Here is a 27357-nt window from a genome sequence, read left to right as displayed (position 1 = left end):
TAGACTCATACAACCTCCAAAAATTGAATTAAGAAGAAATGAGAATCTGAATTAACCACTCACAAGAAAGAGATTGAAACAGTAATCAAAAACCTCCCAAAAAAGAAAAGTCCAGGACCAGATGGTTTCTCTGGAGAATTCTACCAAACACTCAAAGAAGATTTAGTACCTAACCTTCTCCAACTATTGCAAAAAATTAAGGAAGATGGAACACTCCCGAACTCATTCTATGAGACAACATCACCCTGATCCCAAAAGCAGGCAAGGACATGACAAAGAAGGAAAATTAGAGGCTAACGTCGTTGATGACTATAGATGCAAAAATTCTCAACAAAATATTGGCCAACCGAATACAGCAATACATCCAAAGGATCATACGCCATGATCAAGTGGGATTTATACCAGGGATGCAGGGATGGTTCAACATCCATAAGTCAATGTGATGCACCAGCCTAACAAAAGGAGTGAAAAAAAATCACATGATCATTTCAATAAAAGCAGAGAATGCATTTGACAAGATCCGACATCCATTTTTGATTAAAAACTCTCAAGAAAATGGGTATAGAAGGAAAGTACCCTAACAAAATAAAGGCCATATACAACAAACCCACAGCCGACATCATACTCAGTGGGGAAAAACTGAAAGCCATCCCTCTGAGAACAGGAACGAGACAAGGGTGTCCACTCTCACTGCTCCTATTCAACACAGCACTGGAGGTTTTCGTCACAGCAATTAGGCAACAGAAAGGTATAAAAGGAATCCAAATAGGAAAGGAAGAAGAGAAATTCTCGCTGTTTGCTGATTACATGATTCTTTGTATAGAAAACCATAGAGAATGAATCAAAAAACTATTAGAAATAATCAACAACTATAGCAAAGTTGCAGCGTACAAAATCAACTTAAAAAATCAGCTGCTATAGTTGAGCGACACCGGGAGACCTGGCGCATGGGGTGGTGGAGCTCACCCCACCCATTCTAGAGCCTCACACCTTATACTTGTGTGAGCAATACATGACAAATTGGGGATGATGTCACAAGAGTTTCCAAAGCCATCGTGTTCTGAGCTCCTCAAAGTCTCTCCCTCTCAGCAGGGGGGCCCAGCTGCAGCCCTCAGGCCAGTGTCTCCAGAGGGCAGTCTGGGGTCCAGCTGTCGGCAGAGGCAGGAGCTATGGGAACACCTCCCACTGTGGGTGTCGAGGAGCGCAGGACTGTGATGGGTTTACTAGCAAGTGAGGGACTGGGATCCAGCCAAGCTGAGTTACAGTGAACCAGAGCACTTTGCGGCAGGACTTCTCAGAGCCTTTGCTTGGAAAGGTGCCTTGTGAACCTTGAAGAAGGGCCTAGAATGCAGCGTGCTCCATGCTTACTTTGAAACTTTGTTTTCCACTGAACATTATGTTACCAAACTCACTCTGAGAAACTCTGCTCTAAATAGTCCCTGTTCACTAATGGGCACGCTCAGTTCCTTCCTCACATCTCACAATGCTCAGGAACTGGAAAACCATCCTCCTTAATAACTGATGGGGGACGGGTCAGTTCAGTGTCTTGCATCCAGACTGTTGAGAAGTCTCAGGTGTTAGTCTGGATCAACCAGGTAATGACAGAGAGTAGCTGGGTAGATTTTGGGGTGTCAGCTTCTGTCACCTCTGTAGCCCATGTCTTATAGACAAAAGCGCCTGCCTGGCCCACTTAGGAATGTCACCATGAGTGGCCACCTCCCCTCATCTCTTTCCTTTTCTCATTATCTCTAATTGGCTTTGGGAGAAATAAGAAGTTGTCTCCCTCAACCAGGACCTCAGAGGCTCTATTCTATGAGGAGGCAACAGGCCTGGCATTTCTGATCCCCACGTCTTCATGTGATGCTCTCAGCCACACCTACTGAGGCCCATTTGCCTTCCTCCCTCTATTGCGAAGTGTGTGCAGCCACTGTCACTGTGTTTGGTGCAGTCCTAGTGGTCATTTCTGCACGCCCCACCGCCTGCCCTGGTGTTCTGAGCCTGGTGAAGTGAAGGAGAAATATCGACAAAGAGAAGCAAGTCCACAAAACATGTTTCAGAAGATTGTGCTTTTATTCTATTTATTGGTATGAGAAGGAACAGAGCCAAGATTCCACCTGCACGATTCCATAGGAAGAACGATGAGGAGAATTATGTACATATAGAGGGGGCACAGAACAGAGGCCAGATCTTCCTGCGAAGTGGACTGAAAGACTCAGGCTTAGGCCACAGGAGCCAGGCCGACCTGGTTGTTGGCTCTGTCGAAGACGGTAAAGTACTGGCGGATGAAGACGTCACCCAGGATCCAGAGCTCTCCGCTGCTGGTGTCGACGTCCATGCCCTCAAAGCCACTGATGCAGCTGTCATCCTCCTGGAGAAAAGGAGGATAAAACCAGAGATGGGAAACAGACTCAGCGGTGACAGGTGCTGAGGGGTCAATGTCAAGGGCCATCGTCCACTGCAAGGCACATGCAAGGAGGAGATTCCTGTCTCGTGTGTGGGGCTTCGGGTCTTCTTAGCGTGGGGTCTGCCTGTATGAGCTGTTCACTGCACTTGGTTCCAGAGACCCGTAGACATTGTCCAGTGTTTCTGGCAGATGCCCAAACGCTGACGTCAGCACTGGAGCTAAGGGCTTTAGGGAGCTCAGCTGCTGGGAGGATTTTGGGAGCCCTGGTGACACACCCTTTTCTCATTATGCTGACCCCTTTCGGTGGCGAGCTGTCAGTTCTTTTCATTCACTAGGTCACTGGCCCACAGCATTAGAAGCACATTAGAATCTCCTGGGGAGCTTTGCAGCCACCCGCATTGGACAGGCCTGACCCCCTACTAATTAATCAGCATCGCTCAGGATATAGCTGAGCATCAGTCCTTCTTGCTGAATAACATTCCCACTGGGCAAAATGAGTGTTCCACCTGTGCTATCATAGAAGGAAGGAGTTGGCCTGTGGTTCATTTGACAAAAGACGTGTCCCTTGGTAGAGACAGTGAGGTGTCATAAGCCCTGACCCTATGGAAGTTAGGATCACCATTTTCCCAACCCTTTGTAGTGTTGATGTGGTCAAAATCACGTGACTACCCTAACCACACTCTGAGCGTGGGGAAAGCTGTGGATCTCAGATGAGGAAACTGAGGCTGAAGGAGGTTGCAACTGGCTCAGAATCAAGGGGCTAATAATTGAGACCCAGATCTTGGACTCAGGAGTCCAACAAGAAATCTTCTTTTCATGCCACCAGTGTTTGCCTCCCTTGTCCCCTTGGGGAAACTGCTTCCAAATTCTCATTCATGCATTTATTTTGAACGTATTCTTTTTCTCCGATGGCTGTCCAGAGCAGATGTCAGCTTCAGCTTGTGGAAGTGCACTTTCCTTAGTGCAAAGGGGGAGTGTGTGGCCACATTCTATGGCGGAACATGTAGGTGGGAGGCCCAGAGGCCCCTTACCTGTAGGATGTAGGCACTGGGACTCAGAGGGAACTCAACACCGTTGAGGGTGAAGACGATGTCGGGCAGGCTGTCGATGGATGAGCAGCTGATCACTGACTGGAAAGAGCGAGGGTTGGAAGGGATCGCCTTCCTTCTGCCTGGCTGTCCCACCACCTCGATCTAGGACGAGGCAGCAAGGCTGGACTTACCTCACCAGAGGAGTCCTCACTGGCTCCAATGTAGCTCTGGATATTGTCAATGGCAGAGGTTGGGCCAGCCAGCAGAGAGGTGCCGGTGTCAACAATGGCCTGGCAGCCCCCGCTGCAAGCGATGGACTCTCCATTCATGGTGATGCTGAAAGTGAGATGCGAGTAAGGGGCTTTCAGCTGAGGCCCCAGGGGGTAAATCACCCCAAGGAGGAGCCAGGTGATACCAGAGGGTCCCTCTTCCCCATCTGTTGGCCAATTACATAAAATTTCAGCTCCTCTCCTTCACGCCCTCATTCATTCTTTCATTTATTTAATCAGCATATCTTTACTGAGTGACTACTCTGTGCTAGGCCTGGGAGATGAAATGCCAAACGAGGCAGTTGCACAGTTTTTGGCTGCAGAGAGCTCACAGTCTAGCTGGAATGATGAGTTATGACAAAGGAAGAGCCGCATGAGCAGGGCACAGGCCAGGGGAACAGAAACACAATCCAGGGTGAGGGTGTTGGAGGTGAGGAGCAACCAGTGAGGGCTTACCAGGGAAGCAGACAGCCCAAGGTGGCCAAGGAGATGAAGAGCTGGAGGAGGACGTCCCAGGCAGAGGGGAAGGCAGGCAAGGAGGGATGGAGACGAGAGGAGCAGGGGTGGAAGTGGGAGGAACTGAGGAAGTTTTAGCACGGCTGGGGCAGACATGAGGGGACCGAGCGTCTCAGTTTGCCCAGGACTGTCCTGGTTTTAGGACTGAAAGTCTTGAGTCCCAGGAAACTGCTGACACCTGGGCAAACGTGGAGTCACCCTAGCAGGCCAGCCGGGGGAGGAACAGCTGGGAAGGAGTTTGCATGGTTGAGGGGCGGGCCCATAAGTGGAATTGGGGAAGCAATGGGTTGAAACAACTTCTCAGCCATTTGCCCTGTCTCTAGACTGATAGTGACACTTTTCCTAGAGTGGGATGGGCATGTGCCAGTTCACAGATCCTCTAAATGCCAAGATGTGTGGATTGGTGGGTCCTCCAGCTCTCCTCAGGGATGCTGGTATCCTATCTCTGTGAACAGAAGGAAAGTGGCTGTCTCATCCTTGCAGAGCATGTGGGGTCCCAGGAAGCTCTTCTCCTCCAGGGAGGGGCCTTTCATGGGGTCTCTGTGGCTTAGCCAACTTCTACCCTCTCCTCCTGTGGTACATTTCCCTGACTGGCTCTTCCAGGGGGTTTCTGGAAAGCTTATTTAACTAGGAGTCTATAAAGAAATGAGGTCTGAGGCCCATGTCAGGACAGTGCCCATCCATGGAGATCTCACCTATCCATGGTGATTTGCCAGTAACCCTCATTAGAAACAGGCACCCAGTTCAGGCTTCCAGAATAGTAAGAGGAATCGATGCCACCAAACATCACCACACTGCCACTCTCGTCATCGCTGTTGAAAATGGGGGGAAAAGACAGGAATTCACTCATTCAGCTGAACATCCGCTGTGTTGGTCCTAAGAGCTACCCTTGACTGGGCTCTTGCCAGTGCCAGGAGGCGTGCTGAGTGTGACGGACAGCGTTTCTTAATCCTCACACCAACACCCAAACATTGGTCACTATTATTATTATTTCCACTTTACAGGGAGGAAACTCAGGCTCAGAGAAGTTGGATGACTTCCCCAAGGTCCCACAGCCAGGGAGTGCCAGAACCAAGATGAGAACCCAGGGTTTTCTGGTTCCAGAATTGTGGTTCTGCCACATCCTCACTGTCGTTGATGTGGGGACCTCAAGAGAAGTGAATGCATGACAGAGTTTGCTCTCAAGAACTTGATGGTAGAGTTCCCTGGTTCTCAGCCAGGGGCAGTTTTGCTCCCAGGGAACATTTGCCAATGTCTGGGGACATTTTTCGTTGTCATGATTGGGTGGGGGTAGGAAGTGTCACTGGTGTCTAGTACGTAGAGTCCATGCAGCCTGCTCAACATCCTACAATGCACAGGACAGGCCCCAACAGCAAGGCATTGTGTGTCCAAAATGTCCATAGCACTGAGACTGAGAAACCCTGATCTAATTGAGGAGGTAAGATGGCCCCATGGAATCTCTAAGTCCAGTAAAGGCAGAGATGTTTAGGAGCCGACTTGAATATTAAGTAACCAAGATGAGACAAGGGCCCTCCTGTTGTAGATTACTCCTGTTGTAAGTTTCCTCCTTCTTACCACAATATTCATTTTCTGAATCTGTGTAGTTTCGAGTTAGATAGGGAATCAAGCGTGGATGATGATAAGAAATTAATTAACAAAGCCCTGGCCAAGCATCACCTCTCCCCACATCAACTTTCCTGTAAACATCTGACAGTTAAACACGACACAGTGAAATTATAGCAAAATAGTTAACAATTGAAGAAAAACATCAACAATGACAAACGGCTTCAAAAGAGAAGGATGAGAGCGTCAGAGGAAAGTTGAGTGTCTCAGGAAAACTGATGACACCCTCGGATATTCCTGCATAAACCTCAACTCAACCAAAACCAACACTTGCGGTATTCTTTATTCATTCTTCGAGTTAACTCATAGTTACAGCTGGAACCTAGATTTTGTTGACAAATGACATAAACTTGCGTTTGTTGTTTAAAAGTTTCATTGTTAAAGATATAAGTCCCGATCAAATCTTCTCATTGCTATGGAATTTTGCCCCTGTTTTTAGTGGACTGATTTTAAATGGTGGTCTTTTGGGGCCAATGATGAGGGGACTGGGGTTAGAGAGCAAATGGCTAATGACATTTGAGTTGTGTAAGTCAGGGTGAGAGACTCAGATGGTAAATGAGATGAAGGAAGACAGTTCATCAGAGAGAGATTTGGCCCCATTCTCTACAAAGCTACACCTCTCAGCCTTAGACACGGACCTTTCAGGTCCCTTGCTGGCTCAGACCCTCTCTTTCCCACCCAGCGCCGTATAGCCCTCTGCTGGGCCAGGTGACCATGACCTCCCTGCCCGACTTACGAGCTCAGGTAGACGGAGAAGAGGTCTTGAGAAACCAGACCCTGGTCCCACATGTTGTCAAAGACGGGAGTGGCCCCAGAGGCAGAGATGCTGGGGTAGGCGAGACCCAGGATGCCGTCAAAGGGAGCGTAGTACAGGAAGGAGCCGGGCTCTGTCTCACTCAGGCCAAAGATCTGGTTGGTGTCCTCGATGCCTCCGACCTGAGTGGGGGAACCAAGATGTTCACAACCAGCTTGTGTTGAGTGAGCCCTGCAGGGTGCCAGCCCTGGGCACAGAGTGTCCCTGGTTCATCTCATGTAGGACTCGTCTTCTTGGGCATAGGGCTGGAAGGAGGGGAGAGGGATGGTCTCTGGGAATGCTTGTTATTCTGCTGTATTAACCATTGCAGCTGATCTCCAGATGGACACAGTCTATGCTTTGGTGTGAGAATTTGCTGCAGTGCAGATAGGATCTGTGTGTTCCTGTTTCTGATGATTGGATGCAAAGCTGAACCCAGGTAAATCAGAGTCCTTGACCCCTGCCACACCTTGGAAGTGGGGATAAACGCAGAGATTTTGTGACTGGATGGGGGCTGCAGGTGGAGGGAAGAGAAAGAGGAGGAGGTGCTAAAAGAGAAATGAGCCTTTTCCTACCTTCTCCTCCTACTCCATAGCACTCAGCATGGGTGGGGCTAAGGTTGGCTGATGGCTCCAGGCATCCCACCCCTTACCCCTACTGTCCCACCTAGAAATGTCTATGACATCTCTGTCACTTCCTCATCCCCCTCCCCTAATCAGGTTACTTTGGAGTCACTGAGACCCATGTTGCCTGAATGAGCTGATTCTGGGGGTTGCACTGTGGCCTCCAGGGTCCCCAAGCTGGCGCTAGGACTAGGCAGGATGAGCCATTGGGGCCGCAGGTTCTCACCCTGACGGTGTCGTATCCGAGGACGCCTGTCATGCTCCCAGTGCCGTAGGTGATGGAGACCGACTCACTGGTGGCCTCGTAGGTGGAGGAATCCTCAGGGTTGAAGCGGTTGTGGTTGGCTGGGAAGATAAGAAGTGACATCATCAACCTCAAAACCGGAGCAAGAATCGGGGCTGGGGATGACGTTCTAGGGTAGGCTGCCTTGCTTCCAGATGGGGGAAAAAAGTGACCTTTTCCCCAAACGTTGGGCCCCAAACATCCCCAGTTTCCATTCCTGCCTGGTTGGGCCAGTTGCGACCATCTCCCTGATCGAAGGTCCCCAGCCAACCCCACAGTCCTCCCAAGGACCCCAGGCAAACACTGAGCAGAGCAGGTCCACAGCTGCCCATGGCGACGAGACCTTCACAGCGCACTGTGACCAGCCCACGACACAGCTACACTGTCACGGTCACAGCCTTACAATGTTATAGTCCAAATTATGAAGGGCAGGATTCCATGGTCTCCTCCTCTGAATTAAAAGTCAGGTTAAAAAGCTGCAAGAGGAAGAAACTTGAAACGCTGTCCATGACTCCCAATGACAAACTGTCTTCCTTAGCAAACCAATGATTTTTTTAGAAGTGAGATCACTGCTCATTCATGCTTTGAGTCACTTTCTCATGTCAAGCTCTTGTCCCAGCGGGATCTCCTGTAGCCCTTTAGCTCCTGTTCCCTTTGGGGCCCCCCACCCTTAGTTCCCTGGGCTGTGTGGTTGTTCAGGAGAGCTGCTCTCTGCCATTGGACTGAACCCCTGGGGGGCAGGGACCATGTGTGATTCACCCTCTGTCCCCAGGGTGCTTAAGCCCTTGCTGGACACATAGGTGCTCGGGAAACACCTGCTGAGAGAATCCCTGACGGACTCCAGCAGGCTTGAAATTGATATTTGAAGCCCCTGAGCGTTCAGGGCTCCCAGGTCCGTGGGCGCTGGGGTCCCGGGCAGGGCCAGGCACTCACAGCAGGCAAGACTGGAGCAGTAGGTCGAGGGCACCCACAGGTTGGAGGAGCCGGTGTCAAAGATGACGGTGAACTCCTGAGGGGGAGTTCCGATGCTGATGGTGCCGAAGTACTCCTCCTGCGGGGCGGGGACAGCACAGGTCACTCCCCATCCTGGGAGCCCCCCAGGGAGCAGGGCCTCCTGGGGCTCCTCCTCAGCTCCCCACCCTCACTGCTCTCCCTTCCTTTCTCTCCCTGTCCAATGCAGCCATCCTTCAAGGCCTTGCCTGACCACCCCTCCTCCTCCTTGATGTCTTCCCTGATCGCATCCCTGTTACCCTCTGTCTGTTTCTTCTAAGCACCAGCAACAGCTAATAAGAGTCTGCTGTCCCCTCTTCAGCTCTCCTCCTGAATGTCTTAGTCGTGCCACCCTAGAGAACTCACCATCTCAGACGACAGTAGGTAACCTGATAGCAGCCAGCAGAATAAATGCTCAAAGGCTCATTCAGTAAATTGCTGATTGGGAGATAAAGAAGTCACCTAAAGATGGAAACCCCTGGAGATATCTTGGTCCTAAATCGAGCTGTGTACAGTGGGTTTTGAGAAAGGCCGTTGTCAGGATTTTTATTCTTTGCAGCAGCAGCCCTGTCTCCCTTGCCAGCAGTTCTGGCCACACTGGTCTGGCTCTTCTTTGATGATGACAAACTCATTCCCATCCCAGGGCCTTTGTGCTTACTTTACCTCCTGCTAGGAAAATGTTTCTTTTGGATCTTTCCTCGGCCTGCTCCTTCTCAATCATTCAGAGCTCTAGTCACACATCACCTCCACCAAGAGGCCCTCCCTGACCACTTCATCTAAATGTGCCCTTCCTCCATTCTTCTTCTTCCCATTACTCTCATTAATTGATTTTTATTTGCATCACTTCTCATTACATGGAGTTATCTTGCATACTTATGTATTTGTCTCCTACTTGCCTTCTCCTCCGGAATAAAAGCTCCAGGAACTTTGTTTCTTCATCACAGTTTCCTCAGCCCCATGCACAGAGCCTCTGGCACATAATAGATGCTTCATAAATATTTGTTAAGTGAATAAATGGGCTGACTTTACCAAGCTCTTACCAAGACCCAGGTGCTGTGCTAAGCCTCCAAAAAACATTATTGTGTTAATTACTTGAAACAACCCTCTGGTGGTGGAAATTCCTGGTTCTGTTTGACAGACGAGGAAACTGAAGCATGATCAGAGAATTTAAATGACTTGCCCAAGGTCACGTGGCTCGGAACCATTAGGGAACAGATTTGCACCAGGTCTGGCAGATTTCACAGTGTAAGCTCTTAACAAGAGGCCGCATTGCTTTTTACCTTTGGCCTTGTTTCATTCACACAGGGCACACACAATGTGTACTGAAGGGCAGGGCATTGCTGTTGGGTCCCAAATGGAACAGTGAGCCATCTTCCTAAAACTCCACACCGATCATGGCAACCCCCTGGTTAAGAAGATTCAGTGGCAGTGAGGTCACAGACCCTCATCAGAGACTCTGGTCTGGCTCCACCCACCGACCCTGAGTCCTCACTCTGCTCCTCCTCCCTCCCTCTCTGCTCTCCCTGAACACTGGCCTCCTTTCCTCAAATGCAATCTGCTCCCTGCCGTCCCAGGGTCTGGCAGAAGCTGTCCTGCTCTCAGGGACCATCTCTTGTCCTCCTTGACCTCCGCTTCCCCTTCATTGCCCAAGGGAGGTGTCACTGCCCGCCACCTGCCACCCTCTCACAGTGTCACCTTTGCTGCATAGCCCTCAGTCTGTCTGTACTTTTCATTGATGATGAGGCTCAGTGATGATGGTCTCTCCCTACTAGACTGTGAGCCCCATGAGGGCAGGGGCTGTGCCTGGTTTTGTTCCCTGCTGCTTCCCCAGGCACAGCACAGTTCCAGCCACATAAGGAGGTGCCCCGCATCCATAAACACTGAATGAATGAATGAATGAACAAAGGAATGAGAGCAACATCTCTGACTGTTAGTTTTCCTGCCTTTCTTGTGCCTCTGAGATCCAGGGAGCAGACCCCTGAGTTACCGCCTGGGGGTTCAGGGCCCTGATCCAATTTCCAAACATCCCTGGACCCCCTCTCTCCTCTCAGCCAAGTCCTCGGAGCTGCACCCCCACACCACCTGCCCTGCACTCACATCCATGTAGTTCTCCAGGGGCTGGGTGGCTGCCAAGGTGGCGGCCTCCTTGGGGAAGTACTTGCTGGCTGGGTTGGGGGTATGCTGCTTGAGGAAGTCCTCCAGCAGGCCATTCTCAATTAGATTCTTCTTCAAGGACTTCTTTTTGACAAGTGGAACCCTGTGGCAGAGCATTTGCAAACAGGATGGTTTGGAGGAGGAAGTGTAATTGGGGAAGGAGTCCACACATGGGGTGCTGTGGAAGGGCCCGAAGGTAAAGGAAGCTGGTCCAAGAGAGAAAGAAGGAAGGAAGTCAAGAGGGCAGATGCTCCTCTTTTTTCTACCCTGTTTCAAAGAGGTTCAGTGGTTGCCCAAAGTCGCCTGGCCCAGTGATGGAGCTGGGAACCAAAGCCGCACTGGACTTGAGGACTGGGGCTGTTAACCACGTCTGCAGTGCAGCCTCCAAAAAGGACAGACAAGGAAGGAGACGCAAGACAGTGGAAGAGAGTGAGGAGTTGTAAGAAGGAGGAAGGAGAGGAAGAAAAAGTTAGGGAGGAGAGGAAGACAGTGTGACAGGCAGTGAAGGGAAGCAGCCCCTTGGAAGCTGTTCTTCGCGCCTTTTGTCCCCCAGACTCACTTGTAGATAAGGCACTCAGAGAGCGCCACCAAGCTGAGCAGCAGCAGCCACTTCATGGTTCTTCCTGGGTCCCAAGTCTCCAGAGAAGGGAAGACGGAGGAAGGCGTACAGCAGAGGCAGGAGCTGCTCCTTATATGCAGCACAAGTTCTCGGGAACCTACTTATCAGCCTCCAAACGTCACCCATTATCCTAACCCCAAACAGAAAGGTTCCTGATAACATTGTCCCTGCTCCTGCGCCATGTTCTGAGAAATCTCCAGCTGAACAGCTTTCCATTGTAACCACATCCCATGGTTAGGATGCACCTGCAGAGAACAAGCCATGGAGTGGTGGCTTATTTCTCAAATAATGAAAAGGGCCTGCATGGAAACTTGACAAGCTGAATATTTTGGCGAAATTGGTCTAACATGCATGAAACATTGAAAAGATGTGAAAGGCGCTCAGTGTACCCCGATTTGTCCTGGTGGGACAGATGCTGGGCGTCTTGGAGAGAGTCTCCCCACTTAGCCATGGGCCACGTTCCTGTACCTTCTAACACAGAGGACATTTGTAGGTCAGTGGTTTGGTACTCAGAAAGCATTTTCCCACAGAAATATCATTTTGTGGGTTGTTGGGTGTGTAACTAGCCTATAGGCCTTATTATGCTCTTGCATAACATTGTGCTCATTACAATGGGCAGAGTCTTAGGACAGTGGTGCATGCAGTACAGAGGAAGAGGAGGGAGCGAAGAAAGCAGAAGAATGCTGCCTTCTTTTCCTGGAGGAAGCACACTTGAAAGAGGCTGGGTTTGTCCTTGGAATCTGTGCCCCTCACTTTCTGCATCCCTTCTCTTCCTGCTGCTCCTCTCCCATGCTCTCAGGTGTCTGGAAGCCTCCACCTTGGAGACTCCAGCTGGGTCTGACTCTCCCAGGGGCTCCATGTTTAAAACCTGACTGAATCAGCTGCAATGGAGCAAAGCAATCTGGGCAAATTCACACAAGTGGGCGAATGACTTAGAAAGGTTGTCTTCTTAAAAGAAGATGCTTACCAAGCCAATGGATTCTCTATTGTATGGAGTTCGTTCATTGAAGAAAGTGGATTGAAAACTGATTGAGAATTGTGGAGGAGGGGGATAGATGGGAGGGAGGTCACCAGGAGGTAGCCAGCCGTATCTGCAGGTCTTGTTCTGAAATCAGAGTCCCTGGGCCGTCCCTGGTTTTTCCAACATCAGGAGACACAGATTTTATAAAAGCTCCAAATTTCCCCCAGCACTCTGGGTGAGCATGGAGGGGTGGGCAGTGTAGCTCAAGTTCAGGACCAGTGGTGGTTAGTATAAAGCACATTTGCATTTCAAACTCACCCGTTAAGAGATCATTGTGCCTGAAATCTGGATCCTTGCCCTGTATTTTCCACCTTCACATCTTTGGGTGCCTGCTTCCTTCCTCTATTTTCCTCCCCCCTTGAGCGTTTCTCCTTCATCTACACTCTCACCTTTGGGTTGATCTCAACTCCTCTAGGGAGGAGCCAATGGTCCTAAAAATGACTGCTTAAGTCCTGGAAGCACTAGATTGAGACCCCTGGCTCCAGGCCACCACTGGGTGGGAGGGAAGGAGGGGCATTTGCTGGGGGGCAGGCATCAGGGTCTTCAAAGGTCATTGGTGTCTTGTGCTGGGCGTGGGTACGTGGGGGCTCATCATTGTCCTGTGTGCTGTATGTATATGTCCTGCATATCTGAAAACATTCATCATAATTTTTCATAGAAAGAAAAAAGGACAGAGCCTTTTGTGTGTAGCTCTCAAGTTGGAAATGAAGGGAAGTGTGGTTGGGGGTACAGGGTGAGTCAGGGACCCTCAGGATTGAGATGTGGGGAATGAACCATGAGGAACATGACACGTGTTTTATTCATCATTTGTCTCTCTCCATGGATTATATGGTGCATGGAAGTGTTTAACACAGTGTTTAATTAATCCCTGGAAGCTTGGCTTCCTTAAGAGCAGCTTGGGAATGTGGCTCAGAGTAGGGTCACGATTCCATAATTAGCTGTTTTTGCCATCTGTCAGCCGTTCTGGTAACTTACACAGGGCAATATCGTTCGTGTGTTTCTCTTCCTTGGCAGTTATAGGAGACAACATAGATTTACTGACCCCTGATTCTGAGCTCATTCCGGTAAGTAATATTATTATCCCCATTTTACGCATGAGGAAACTGAGGCACAGAGACATTGTGCCACTTACCTGAGGTGACACAGGTAAGAAGTGACTGAGCAGGGGCTCGAGTCCAGGTCTCTGTTACTCCCCGTGCCTTCTCCCTGACCCCACTGCCTGGGGTTTACTGGGGGCCGAGGAAGAATCTTATGAAAAGCCCTGGCTCCCAAGTCTGGGTTTGAATCCCAGCCCTGTCTCTGAACAGCTGTAAGACCCAGGACTGGTGATCCAGCCTCTCTGAGACTCAGTTTCCTCATCTGTGAAATGGGGATAATAGTACCACCAATTTCATAGGATTGCTTGAGGATTAAACATAGAGTGTTAACCAGGCACACACACAGAGCGGCTAAAATGAAAACAACTGTCAACACCAAGTGCCGACGAGGATGCTGAGCACGTGGGACTTTCCTACAGTGCAGGTGGGAGGGGAGATGGCACAGCCACTTTGGAAAACAGTTGGGCAGTTTCTTATAAACGTGCACTTACACTCAGCCATCCTGCTCCTGAGTATTTACTGAAAAAAAATGAAAAACAAGTGTCCCCACAGAGACCTGCACACAAATGTTTATAACAGCTTTTTCATAATTGCCCAAAACTGGAAACAACTGGACTGTCCTTCAACTTGTCCCTGGATGAGCAAGCAGTGGTGCAGCCACATGGGGGACGAGCCGTCAGCAGTAGAGACGGAGGAGCTGCCGGGTGAATCTCACGAGCGTTGTGCTGAGTGAAGGAGGCCAAACTCAAAAGGGGCCACTTGTAAGATTCTGTTTATGTGGCATCTGGAAAAGGAAAATAGTGAGACCCAAACACAGGTCAGAGGCCACGGGAAGACGCTGATGCCAAGGGGCACAGGGGAACTTTTCTGGGTGATGGAAAGATTCTATCTCTAGATTGTACACTGAAAAGGCAAATTTTACTCTGTGACAAGAGACCTGATGCCCCTGACTTCACAGCAGGTGACGGGCTCAGCCAGTGACGGCCACTTGGTGGGGGTGAAGGGAATGGATACCAGGCTCTGCCTGTGGAGGCTCCTTGGAGGGGACACACGGGTTCATTTCAAGTGAAATGCTGTGATGGCATCAAAGGAAATGAAGAAGAAGAGAACACCCACTCATCATCCCTGCTTCCATTTTGGTCCTTTGGATCCAGGAGTAAAATCTGTCCATGGTCTGCTTTTCTCCTCCACGTGGAGTAGTTGGTATGACGAAGTTGGAAGGTGAAGTGAAGCTCCGGGGAGCCGAGTGTTGACTGTGAACATTTCTCAGACGCCCTGGGTGCTGAGACCTCCAGACAGGCTCTTTGATGGCATCCTGAGGGTGCGGGTGGGGTGGCCAGAGTCCATCTAGCAGGTGTAGAGAGTGTCCACGCTCCCCTGTGCATCCTGGAGCTGGTTTGCAGGACTCGGAGCCCAAAGACAGACATCGACTTTGGGGCCAGAAGTTGTCTGTTGCACCCACATGGGAAATTGAACAGACAAGAAATATGTTTGGGAAACAGAAGGAAGACTCCTCAGGCAGTAACTTGCAGGACCCATTCACACATTCATTCACCACGTTTTTATTATGCATCTGCTACCTGCTGGGTAGTAGGCATGCTCTGGTTGCTGGGAGCACAACCATGAGCAAGATGGAAATGGGCCATGCCTTCAAGGAGTTTATGGTCAGTTCAAGAGCGGGCAGAGGGGGAGGGCTCTTTTTATAAATCTCAGATGGGGATCTGGGTCTCACTAATGGGAAGCTCTAGGATTGGTGAAGATAATTGTCTTCCCATATTGGAGATTTTAACACACTGGGGGAGGCTGATATGCTTGGTGGCTCCCATTCCAGGCTTATGGCAGACTCTACAATGACCCCCAATTATCTTTTCCTCTTGATATCCATGCCCCTTGTGATCTCCCCTTGAACATGTGAAGAACCCGTGACTTGCTTCTCACCAATAGGATATTGCAAAGCAGATGGGATGTTATTTTTCTGATTACATTACATGAGATTATTGCTTCTGTCTTAACAGCAGACTCTTTGTATGGACTCTCTTGCTGGCTCTGATGAAGCAAGCAACCCCATAGAAAGGCTCATGTGGCAAGGAACAGAGGGTGGCCTCCAGCCAACAGCCAGCGAGGAATGGAGGACGCTGGTCTGACAATCTGCCAGGACCTAAATCCTGTCAACAACCACGTGAGCTTGGAAGCAGACCCTCCTCCAGTCGAGTCTCAGATGAGACCACATCCCTGGCTGACACCTTGACTGTAGCCTCGTGAGAGGTCCTGAAACAGAGGACCCAGCCAAGGTGGATTCCTGACCCACAAAAACCCTGAGATAATACATGTGAATTGTGTTAAGTGGCTAAATTTCTTTTATTTTGTCACCAGCAGTAGAAAACTAACACAGGGCTAGAAACTTCTAGAAAACCCTACAAAAATCCACCTGGATAGGTCCTGCTCTTCTCCGTTTGGGGTCCATTTCTGTGACCCACAAGGTGGCCTTCTGCTCAGGCCACGTGAGTGATCTGAGAAGGAGGGTGTTGACATCACTGCCCTGCTTCTCTGCAAACCTCCCTCCACACAACAAGGATTGCGTTTCCGTGCCTCTTCATGTTTTCTGAGTGCTTTGAGATGCGTGATCTCTTAAAGACGTATTATTCCTGCATTGTCCCCCTTGACACAGTTCAGAAGAGTCAAGTGATCAGCTCAGGTTCACATAACTACATAGTGACATGGGAGGAACTAGAAGCTGGGTCCCAGAAGGCTTTGGTCTTGAGATGCTCTTGTCCCGGGCCAGGCTCTGTTCTCACACATGCCCACCTGGTTTCTGTCCATTGGTTGGAGTTGAGTTGGACATTTCATGAGGGCCACAGCCTCCATCCAGGGACACTCAGAGAAGCCATTCTATCCTGTCCCCAGAGGACCTCTTGGGAGGCAAAGTCGTGTCCTGACTCCAGGGCCACGTGTTCTCCATGAGGTCTGATCCTCAGCCAGGGCCGACCTGTGGCTTCCAGCAGGGAAGCCACGTAATCTCATCGTGCCAGACTGACCTGGCAGAAAGATTAGACAACAACATTTACTTTGTCATTAGCCCTGCCTGGCGCCAGGATTTTAGGGGCGCTGCATTGCTAATGCAGGGCACCCCCTGCCAAGAAGTGAGGTGTTCAGAAATGTTCCATGAATGTATCAAGTCAAGCACTGGAATAAAATATAAAGAACTCGTTCATGGCAAGACCAAGACGGAACAATTCAACACGATAAGTGTTATCTTATAACGCTTGGGACAGCTGGTCCCCTAGGAACGTTCAATCATGGTTTCACCCCAGGCACCATCTTCCAGCAACACAGAGAACACTTTTCCACTCCAGTTCCAGACCTGCAGAGTTTTCCCAGAGATGGGCACAGGTTTTTAAAGATAAATTTATGGTAACATCCTTTGGCCCAAGTAGACAAATAACGCATGGTCATTGTAGATTATTTATAGGTGAATAAAAATTTTTAAACGTCTAAACCCACTACCCAGAATGACCTACTGTTAATGTTGTCGATGAATATATCTATTGACTTACAAAAATGGGGCCATACCGTGCAGTACACCTTTTTTTGCAACTCACTTTTAGAAGAAAAATTCAGTGTTCGTGTATTTTCCAAGTGATGTAAGTCAACATCACCATTTTTAAAGTTTGCTTGAAATATTATACACACACAGAAAGATGCATGTCATAGGGACTAGCCTCATGAATTTTCACAAACTGAACATATCCATGCAACCACTACCCAGATCCAAAAATAGAGGGTTATAAGTCCCCCCAAAACTCCTCAGGCTCCCTTCCAGTCATGAACCATGCCCCCAAAATGAGCGCAATCCCTGCCCGAACTTCAAACAGCAAAGATTAATTGGGCCCATATTTGTGCTTTAGATAAATGGCACCATATAACAAGCCTGCTCCCGTGTTGACCATCTTTTCTCAAAACTGTGATTGTGGGATTCACCTGGTATTGTGTGTTATTTTCATTGCTGTATACTATTCTGTTGCATAAATATACATTTTATGTATCTCTTCTCACGGCCGATGAGCATTGGCATAGCTTCCAGCGTGGGATTCAGAGCAACAACGCTGCTCTGAACATTCTAGTTTGTCCCTTCTGGTGAACATGTGTATGCATTTCTGTTGGGTATAGACCCTGAGTGGAATTGTGGATCATGGGGTAGGCGTATGTTCAGCTTTAGTAGAGGCTGATCAACATTTATCCAAAGTCACTGCATTATTTTGTGCTCCCACCAGGAGTGGATGAGAGTTCCAGTGGCTCCACATCTTCGTCAACAATTGGTATGTCAGTCATTTTAATCTTAGCCATTCTAGGGGGTGGGAGGAGGTACCCTCTGGTAGTTTTAATTTGCATCTCTTTATGAATAATAACGTTGAGCACCTTTTCACGTGCTTATTGGCCATTTGTGTACCTTCTCTTAGGAAGTGCCCGCTCAAGTCTTTAGCTCATTAAGAAAAACTACGTTGTCTTTTATTACAATATGTAGGAGTTTTACATCAGCGATTTTTTTTTAGGAGCAAAATATCTTTGCACGAAACTTTACATGCAGGTGATGCCATCATAGAAAAATGTGAACAGCTGAGTTGCTCAGGTGGCAGAGGGGATAAAGACCCACCAGCCCCACAGGACATTTCTATGGAACCCCTGGGAATCAAAGGAACACAGTTTGAAAAATGCTCGACATAGATGTTCTTCAAACGCTCACCCCCTGTGTCTTTATCTCCTTTGCAATTTTGGAATTTTGGGGAGCAGAGATGAGAGACTTCCTAGAATCTCCCCCAGAAAATCTCTCCCCTGTGCTGTTCCTGCCCAATTGATAATAGCAATTGCAGGGCTGGCCTGGTGGCATAGTGGTTAAGTTTGCACACTCGGCTTCGGCAGCCTGGGGTTTGCAGGTTCGGATCCCAGGCATGGACCTATATACTGCTCATCAAGCCATGCTGTGGTGGCATCCCACATACAAAACAGAGGAAGATTGTCACCAATGTTAACTCAGTGACAATCTTCCTCAAGCTAGAAGAGGAAGATTGGCAATGGATGTTAGCTCAGGGCCAAACTTCCTGACCAAAAAAAGGAAAAAACGTGATTGCCTGCAGGTGTTGAGCACTTACATGTGTCATGCCAGGTACCCACATGGTCTTTCCTCCTGAGATAGATACAGGACTCTATGGCACCATTTTACAGATTGATAACTGGCAAACTGAGGCTCAGAGAGGTTCAGCAGCTTGCCTAGAATGCAGAGCAGAGAGAGCCAAAGATGGCATCCTTGACTCCCCCTCTGCTCAGAGGGTCATGATGCTGACTGAGCTTGCCCTACTGGGCCTAAGAGATTCTTGGAAGAAAAGGAGGTGAAAGTTCTCTTGAAAGGAGACATGTGAGAGTGCTCGGGGGGCTGGCACGTCCCATCTCTTGGCCTGGGTGGGGATACTTGTTCGCTTTACAATAATGTGCTAAATTGTATACTTATAGTTTAAGCATATTTTTGCATGTTATGCTTCATAACCGAAAAAATGAAAGGGCAGGTCATCCCTTTGTCCTGGCTCTGGCTCCTCCTTGGAGAGTGAATTTTTAATCGGGTCTGGCTTCCAGACCTCCGAGGGCTGGCAAGTGGCAGGTGGAAGAAAGAGTGCCTGTCCTATTACAGTCCTAACAAAGCTTCTTCCACCCTGGCAGATCACCAGGGCCAGCCGCCACCCTGGGCAGAAACCCCGTCCGTGTGAGCCCTGGGACAAGGAGGCAGATGGGGGCCGAGGTCAGGAAGGCATCGATGCCCGAGCATGAGAATGGCTCACATGCATAAAGCCAATTGTGTACGTGAACTGTCTCATTTCAACAACCCTGTGAGGTAGGCGTTCCTCTCATTCACGATTTGCTGATGGGCTGCAGAGAGGTCCCGTAACTGGTTCAAGCTTCTGCAGCTGGCAGGGGGCAGAGCTGGGGTTCGAACCCAGGCTGTCTGGATCCTGAGCCGACAGTTGCAAGCATTTATTGCCTCTTAGGATGTGGTGAAAACTGAGGGCCCCCTTCCCAGGAAGACACACACACAGGCACACACCCAGTCTCAGAGCTCCCAAAGCCCACCCTTGGGGCCCAGCCAGGGGAAGAAGTTCTGCTCGAGCAAATAGTGCTGTGACTTACAGGTAGTGAGCTCTTCTCCATGGGAGGTATGTAAGCAGAAGCTGGGATGCTCTCTGGTAGCTGGTGCAGAACAGACATGCCAGGCAAGTTATATAAGTGAATGAATGAATGAATGAACGAATGAGTTGCCCTGGGGATGGCAGGAGCCCATTTACTTTCCTAACCCTAACCCAACCTCCCACGACCCCACTGTTCAGCCCTCAGTAAGGACTCTGACACTTGCTTTGGGAAAGATGCAAGAGAAGGGCTTGGGGGAGGTGGTGATTCAGAACTGGGCAGAGCAGGGATTAACTGGAAACAGACAAGGAAACGTTCGAAACCTGGGAGTGGGCTGGTCGAGGCCGGAAATGTTAACCAGGGTTTGGAAAATTCCCGGGAACTGGAGCAGAACCAAGGAATTGTCCTGAAGTCCCACAGCAGGGACAAAGGGATTCTCAGAAGGCCCCTCTGCCCCTCACAGCACCTTGCTCCTCCTCATGGCAGCTCCCCTGAGCTGGACCCGCCTGGGGCCGGATCACAAACTTATTGGAGCTGGTGACCTGGGGTGAAGCCCTTGTGGGGACAGAGAGCAAGGTCCTGCCGATAATGGGTCCCGTCCCACGGGGCCCCAGCTCCTTTGTGCTCCGTATCTGTAACACCACATTACATCCTGCCACGCACAGCTCTGGACCTGATCCTCTATGCCTTTCTGATCCCATCTGATTTGATCTAAGTCCTGTTGCTTAGGTGGTGACCCGGGTCTGGGCTTCTGACCTGTGACTTTATCACGTTTGGTTACAGGGGAGGGAGGGAGGTGCGGCCAGAAGACATTTAAAACCCTTGTCCTGGAGCCTCCTGCTGCAGAGGGACAAAGCCGTGGTGGCAGCAGCTGGGGCACTGAATGCTCCCTGCCCAGAAAACCAGCACCAGCAGCAGCTTTGGGGTCTGCGTGCCTGGGGTGGGCATTGAGGCCGCAAATCCGAGCAGAAGCCTTTGTCATCTTCTTATGACCGACTTCCTGCCTTACTTCACCTCGACTGGGTTCCTGAGTACCCAGACCCCTCATGGGGCCTTTGCCTCATTCATCTGCTCATTCATTCATTCATTCCACATGCCGGGCAGTAGGCTCGATGGAGATGCATCAGCCGTGAATTTTTCCCTGAGTGGGTCCACATCTGAGCTGGAGGAATAAGACTCATACTTAAATCACTGTGATATAAGGCAGAAAATGAGAGTTAACCAGAGCAGGAGACTGGGGAGAGACAAGTGTTATGGGTCATTTAGAAAAAGGAGCTCACCTCCAGGGGAAATCTGGGAGGCTGTCCTGGAGGAGGAGGCATTGAGCCGTCCTGATGGTATTTCGACTGGAAGTTGAAATCAGCCCAGGAGCGTGTTCCCACTTCCTAGAGGGAGTCACCTTGTTGCAAGGACCTGAACCCGGCCCAGGGTGGGTGTTGAGCGAAGGGTCGAGCATTGAGCAACCCTGCTGACCCTCTGGAATGAGCGTTTGGTCGCTGGGGTAGGTAGGGGCCTCTGAGCCTGGCTGGAGGCTCCAAAACCACGCTTCTGGTGGAGGGCAACACCAGAGGCAGGTTCTCTTCTCAGCAGGAGGCATGCCTGTGTCACGGGGGATGGACCCGGGCTGCCCCTCTGCCCCAGTCCCGGCCTGCGGCTAGATCAGGGAAGGCTGCAGGCAGGCCTTTGCCAGTGATGGCAGATGTAGGGAGGGGGGTGTCACGCTTCCCAAATTCGGTGCTGGGAGCTGTGACTCGGGCTGAAACAGCTTGCCTGCCTGTCCTCTGGCCACCCCGGGCCATTTGAATTCTCCAATGGGCCATGCCCTCCCTTGCCTCTGGGCCTGGGCACACCCTGGTCCCTTGGAACGCACTGCTTTCTCATCGCCTGGTGTCTCGGTCAGAGTCCTTGCAGGAAACAGGCGGCCACCCAGAGGTCTGATTGAAGAGATTAGCAGAGGGGCTGTGTACAGACAGGTGGGCAGGGTAAAGGACCCCGAAAGGAACACTGAGGCACAGGAGCCAGCTGCAGTGGGAAGTGGAAGGGGGCCGGGGAGGAGGCAGTACCACCAGAGCCTGGCCTGAGCCAAGGATGAAGGCTGAGGGATGCGGTGGTGGGGAGCAGGCAGGGCAGGGAGTGAGGGCGCGCATCCTCCCCGCCTTCTGATCTCTGCTTGGGCCTCGAAGGCCCACCCCAGCTTGCAGGCAGAGGCCTGTGGTCAGCCCCCTGGGCTCCACGCAGGCGGATCCCCCAGAAGGAATCTGGAAGGCTGAGGAAGAAGGGAGCCCCCGGTAGCTCCTGTCTACATTCAGGACTCAGCACCACCCCTTCCTCTGCCGTCCTGAGGCTGTCTTGTCCCCAGCACCAAGCAGTGGACTGTGAGCCCGGGACAGGGACAGAGTCTTACTCATACCTTCACTCCAGCACCTACCCTGGCCCGGAGCACAGAGAACTCAGTGAGTAAAAATGGTGAGAAGAGGTGCCAGCCCTGTGGAGAAGCGGTTAAGTTCACACGCTCTGCTTCGGCAGCCTGGGGTTCGCAGGTTTGGATCCCAGGTTGGGTGTGATCCTAGCACCTCTCGTCAAGCCACACTGTGGTGGCATCCCACACAAAATGGAGGAAGATTGGCACAGATGTTAGCTCAGTGACAATCTTCCTCAAGTAAAAAAAAAAAAATAAAAGAGGAAGGTTGGCAACAGATGTTAGCTCAGGGCCAATCTTCATCACCAAAAAAATTTTTTAAAAAACGGTGAGAAGAGCTGATAAATGGGAGTCAGAGTCAGGCCTGGGTTCAACCCTTGACTCCCAATAGTGACCGTGAGTGACCTTTCTGTAAGCCTCAATATCCTCATTTTAAAAACCTGGCAACAATACTAACCTGTTGGGTCATTTACAGAATAAAATAGGTCCATTGTAGGCAACAGAAAAATGTAAGATCCTTCTCTCCTCACTTCTTTCATGGGGAGGAAAGAAACGGGACCTTGTTTATTGTCAAAGGCCTATGACAACTTCACGAGAAATGAAATCACTCATAGATTCCCCTTCCTAGTGTAAGCATTTTCCTTTTTGAAGAATCATTCCAATCTTTTTGTTGGCATGAGACCCTTTAAAAATTTTCTAACATTTTACTTTGAAATTGTTTCAAATCTACAGAAAAATGGCAATAGTGCACAAGCTCCCATATATACTTCACCCAGATTCACCCGTTATTGACATTTTGCCATATTCACTCTCACTACACACACACACACACATACACACACACACACATTATTTCAGTTGAATGACTTGAGTCAACTGAAGGCGTCATGACCCTTTACTGCTAAATCTTTCATGTGTGTCTCCAAAGAACGAAGACATTGGTTTCCACAACCACAGTACAAAGATCACACTCAGGAAATTTCACACTGATCAATACTATTATCTAATCCACAGCGCATACTCAAATTTCACCAGTTGTCCTAAGATGGTCCGTGTTAGCGGTTTTTTTTTTTTTTTCTGACCCAGGATTCGCTCCAGGATCGCGCGTTAATTTTGGCCGCCTGGTCTCTTCCCGCCCCTTCAGTCTGGAACAGCGGCCGTTGTCGTTCCTGACATTGACGTTGTGAAGCACGCAGACCAGCTTTGCCCAATGTCCCTCGATCGGGGTTCGTTTGATGTTTTCTTATGGTCAGATTCAGGTTACGTGTTTGTCAGCAGGAATATCCCAGAAGTGATGCTGTGTCCTTCTTGGTGCATCGTATCAGGAGGCACGTGCTGTTGGTTTGTCCCATTAGTGGCCATGTGGACTCTGATCACTTGGTTAAGGTGCTGTCTGCTGCCAGATTCTCCACTGTGGTGATTGTGTTGTGATTCTTAAGATATTCTGCAGGGAGATATTTTAAGACTATAAATGACCTGTTCCCCATCAAATGTTCACCCAAACTTTAAGCATCCATGGAAGATTTGTGCCTGAATCAATTACCAAAATGATGGCTTTAGAGAGCTAATTTTCTAACTCTATCATTTCTTTTACTTTTTTTTTTTTTTTGCTGAGGAAGATTAGCCCTGAGCTAACATCTTTACCAATCTTCCTCCACTTTATATATGGGTCGCCACCACAGCATGGCTGATGAGTGGTGTAGGTCCGCACCCAGGATCCAAACCTGTGAACCCAGGCTGCTGAAGCAGAGCACACCAAACTTAACCACTATGCCACAGGACTGGCCCCTCTTTTACATTCTTTAATTAGTGATCTATGATGAAAAGGAGCTTTCCTTTCATCCTATGTATTTATTTATTCATTTGTCTTTACTGATCAGCATGGACTTATAGATTCTTGTTTTAGTTGATGAGTTATAATCCATTATTATGATTATTTATTTTCATGCTTAAATTATCCTGGATTTGGTCCATGGGAGTCCTTTAAGGTGACCCCTGTATTCTTTTGACACATCCGAGCATTCTTTGTATTTATCGGTGCAACGGGCTGAATTGTGTTCCTCCAAAATTCATATTTTGCAGTCCTAACCCCCAGTACCTCAGAAGGTGACTAGATTTTGAGATAGGGCCTTAAAGATATGACTAAATAAATGAATTATATAGTACGTGAATGTCATGCTGGAGGGGAGTGAAAGCAAAGAAGGGGACAGGGAGTGTCGGTGAGGGCCGACATTTGGATAGAGAGGCAACTGACGGCTGGCTCCACCGAAGAAACGTCACTTGAGTACAGACCTGAGGGAGCCGAGCAAGGGGGCGCGTGTGCTTGGGACCCGCCATTCCGGCTGAGCTTTTCTTTGCAGGACATAGTCCACGCTCATCAATTTAAGAGCCAGGAGCAGACACCTTCCTGGTGACAACTTCCTTGCTGTTGGAAGCCAGGGTGCTTTCCAACTTTCACTGGTATAGATAGATTTCCAGGGGAAATATTTACAGCTAATAAATAATTTATAGAGAAATATATATATATATTTTTGGAGTCTATTTGTCAAAGTGGGATTAGCTGGTCTAAATGTAGGAGAGTCGATGTGACCGTGTTTCATGCCGCTAAATAGCCATTTATTTATTTATTTTTTTAACGTTTAAATCGATGGAACCAAAGAGCAGGTCCACCACGTGCGAGACCTTGAGGACTGCGTGTGTAATACCCACCTTGGCCACTAGGTATCAGCGCTTCACCATCAGTCCCTGGTCGGCTTTTTCTATGGGAATCGATTTCCTCCAGCAGGCAACCCCAGCCAAGATACCGTCCTTTCTCTGTTGGAAGCCCCTGTCCTTCATAGAATAATACTTAGCTTCCCCCCCCCGTCATAAAAGCCACCACTGAAAAAACTAAGAAAAGCATAAGACGAGAGGGAAAACTGTGCATCGTGCTGCCTCCTGGATATAACCACTGTTCCACACTTTTGATCTTTTTCTGGTGTATGTGTGAAACACTCAAAGCTCACGCTACCATGTGACAGGCTCCTTCCTAGAGGTTTTCTACAGATTAATTCATCTCATCCTCACTATAGACCTAGAAGGTAGGGACTATTTTTTCCCGTTATTATTTTAGTTGTATGTTTGTACAGCCTGATGGAGATATATTTCACGTAGCTTAAATTCTACCATTTAAGGTGTAGAGTTTAGCACTTTTCAGTATATTCATGAATTTGCACAGCCATCATGCTTTAATTTTATTTTTTTTTAATTTTTTTGAGGAAGATTATCCCTGAGCTAACATCTGCTGCCAATCCTCTTCCTGTTTTTTGCTGAGGAAGACTGACCCTCAGCTAACATCAGTGCCCACTTCCTCTACTTTATATGTGGGACGCCTACCACAGTATGGCTTGCCAAGCAGTGCCGTGTCTGCACCTGGGATCCGAACCAGTGAACCTGGGCCGCCGAAACAGAATGTGTGCACTTAACCGCTGTGCCACTGGGCTGGCCCATGATTTAATTTTAGAATGTTTTCAATACCCCTGAAGAAATCTCATACCCATCAGCCATCAAACCTGATTCCCATTCCTGACCTTCTCCCCAACTAGAAGGGAATATTCTTTTTTAAATATTACTAATTATTTGGGGCTGGCCCAGTGGTGCAGTGGTTAAGTTCGCAGTTCTGCTTTGGCAGCCGGGGGTTCACCGGTTTGTATCCCGGGTGCGGACATGGCACCACGTGGCAAGCCATGCTGTGGTAGGCGTCCCACATATAAAGCAGAGGAAGATGGGCACGGATGTTAGCTCAGGGCCAGTCTTCCTCAGCAAAAAGAGGAGGATTGGCAGCAGATGTCAGCTCAGGGCTAATCTTCCTCAAAAATAAAATTAAAATATTATTAATTCGTTTTTTATTGTAGTAAGAACATTTAACGTGAGATCTACTCTCTCAACAAAATTTTAAATGCACAATGCGGTATCTTTAAGTATAGGCACTAAACTGTACAGCAGACCTCTGGGACATATTCATCCTTCACAACGGAAATTTCATGGCTGTTGAAGAGAAAAACTCCCCATTCCCCTCCTCCCGGCTCCGGCCACCACCATTCCACTCTGTGCTCGTAGAAGTTCGACAATGTAGTGACCTCATGTAGGTGAACTCATACAGTATTCACTCTTCTGTGACTGACAGTTCACTTAACACAATGTCCTCAAGTTTCCTCCAAGCTGTCACAAATGGCAGGGTTTCCTTCTTTTTTAGGGCTCAGTGACATTTCCTTGTATGGATAGACCACGTTTTCCTTAGCCATTCATCCAGTGATGGCATTTAGATGGCTTCTACCTTTTGGCTATTGTGAGTGATGCTGTAATGAACAGGACCTCACGATGTCTCTTCGAGATCCTGATTTTAATTCTTCGGATAAGTATTCAGAAGCGGGATTGCTGAATCCTATGGTCACTCTATTTTTAATTTTTTGAGGAATCTCCATGCTGTTTTCCACAGTGGCTGCACCAGTTAACGTTCCCAGCGACGGTGTAGCGGGCTGCACGTCCTCGCCAACGCTTTTTGTGTTTTGGGGAATGGCCATGCTAACAGGTGTGAGGTGATATCTCATTGTGGGGTTTTTTTGAGGGAGATTAGCCCTGAGCTAACTGCTGCCAATCCTCCTCTTTATGCTGAGGAAGACTGGCCCTGAGCTAACGTCCGTGCCCATCTTCCTCTACTTTATATGTGGGATGCCTGCCACAGCATGGCTTGCCAAGCGGTGCCATGTCCGAACCCAGATCCGAACCAACCAACCCCAGGCCGCCGACAAGCGGAACGTGTGCGCTTAACCGCTGTGCCACCAGGCCGACCCCTCATTGTGGTTTGGATTTGCATTTCCCTGATGACTAGTGAGGGAAGAACCATTCTTATCGCACATTACAGAATAGGAAACCGAGGTCCAGAGATGAATTTACCTAAGGTCACATGACTGGTACATGTCAGAGCTGGGATCTGAACCCCGGCAGAAAAGCCACAGGACGCGCATGCCAGGTCAGTAGGCTGCGCTGTCTTCCGTATGCTGAGCAAACCTGGGATCAAGCTGCTCTGTGTTCTGTTCTTTCCTGTTAGCATTATATTGGAATCATTTCTCGTGACATTAAACATTCTTTTAGAACCTTATTTTAAGGTGGTTGCGTGATGGTCTATGCTGTGGACACTATGTTTAATGCACATCCGAATGTTCCAGACTTTCCCTTCTGTAAGAGACACTGAGGGTTACATCCTTGCCCATTCCTGTTTTCAGGCACTTCTGATCATCGCTTTAGCATAAATCTTAGAAGCAAAAATGCTTGGACAAAAACCATACATATTTTAAGGACGAAT

The 27357-nt window shown here is 49.1% G+C and overlaps 1 protein-coding gene across 1 annotated transcript; it reads right to left on the bottom strand.

Moving 5' to 3' along the window:
* Positions 1-2214: 2214 nt before the first annotated feature.
* Positions 2215-11301, bottom strand: LOC103564476 (pepsin A). The gene is made up of 9 exons (XM_008540271.2): positions 11246-11301; positions 10630-10789; positions 8476-8593; positions 7486-7604; positions 6580-6779; positions 4916-5032; positions 3627-3771; positions 3436-3534; positions 2215-2368 (listed from the first exon to the last, which is right to left on the bottom strand). The coding sequence occupies exons 1-9, from the start codon at positions 11299-11301 to the stop codon at positions 2219-2221; spliced, it is 1164 nt and encodes a 387-aa protein (XP_008538493.2). The 3' UTR covers positions 2215-2218.
* Positions 11302-27357: the final 16056 nt, after the last annotated feature.

Source organism: Equus przewalskii, chromosome 11 (assembly GCF_037783145.1).
Source record: "Equus przewalskii isolate Varuska chromosome 11, EquPr2, whole genome shotgun sequence".
Lineage (NCBI taxonomy): Eukaryota > Metazoa > Chordata > Mammalia > Perissodactyla > Equidae > Equus > Equus przewalskii.
The sequence above is the reverse complement of the archived record's forward strand: the minus strand, read 5'-3'. Positions and strand labels throughout refer to the sequence as shown.

Bases quoted from the DNA above. Each gene is read 5' to 3' on its own strand.
- LOC103564476 (XM_008540271.2), bottom strand. From the start codon at position 11,301: ATGAAGTGGCTGCTGCTGCTCAGCTTGGTGGCGCTCTCTGAGTGCCTT. The intron at 8,594-10,629 runs GTGAGTGCAGGG...CCCGCCCCGCAG, and splicing joins CCCTGGAGAACTACATGGAT to GAGGAGTACTTCGGCACCAT. The intron at 2,369-3,435 runs GTAAGGGGCCTC...CCTTTTCTCCAG, and splicing joins CCAGTGCCTACATCCTACAG to GAGGATGACAGCTGCATCAG.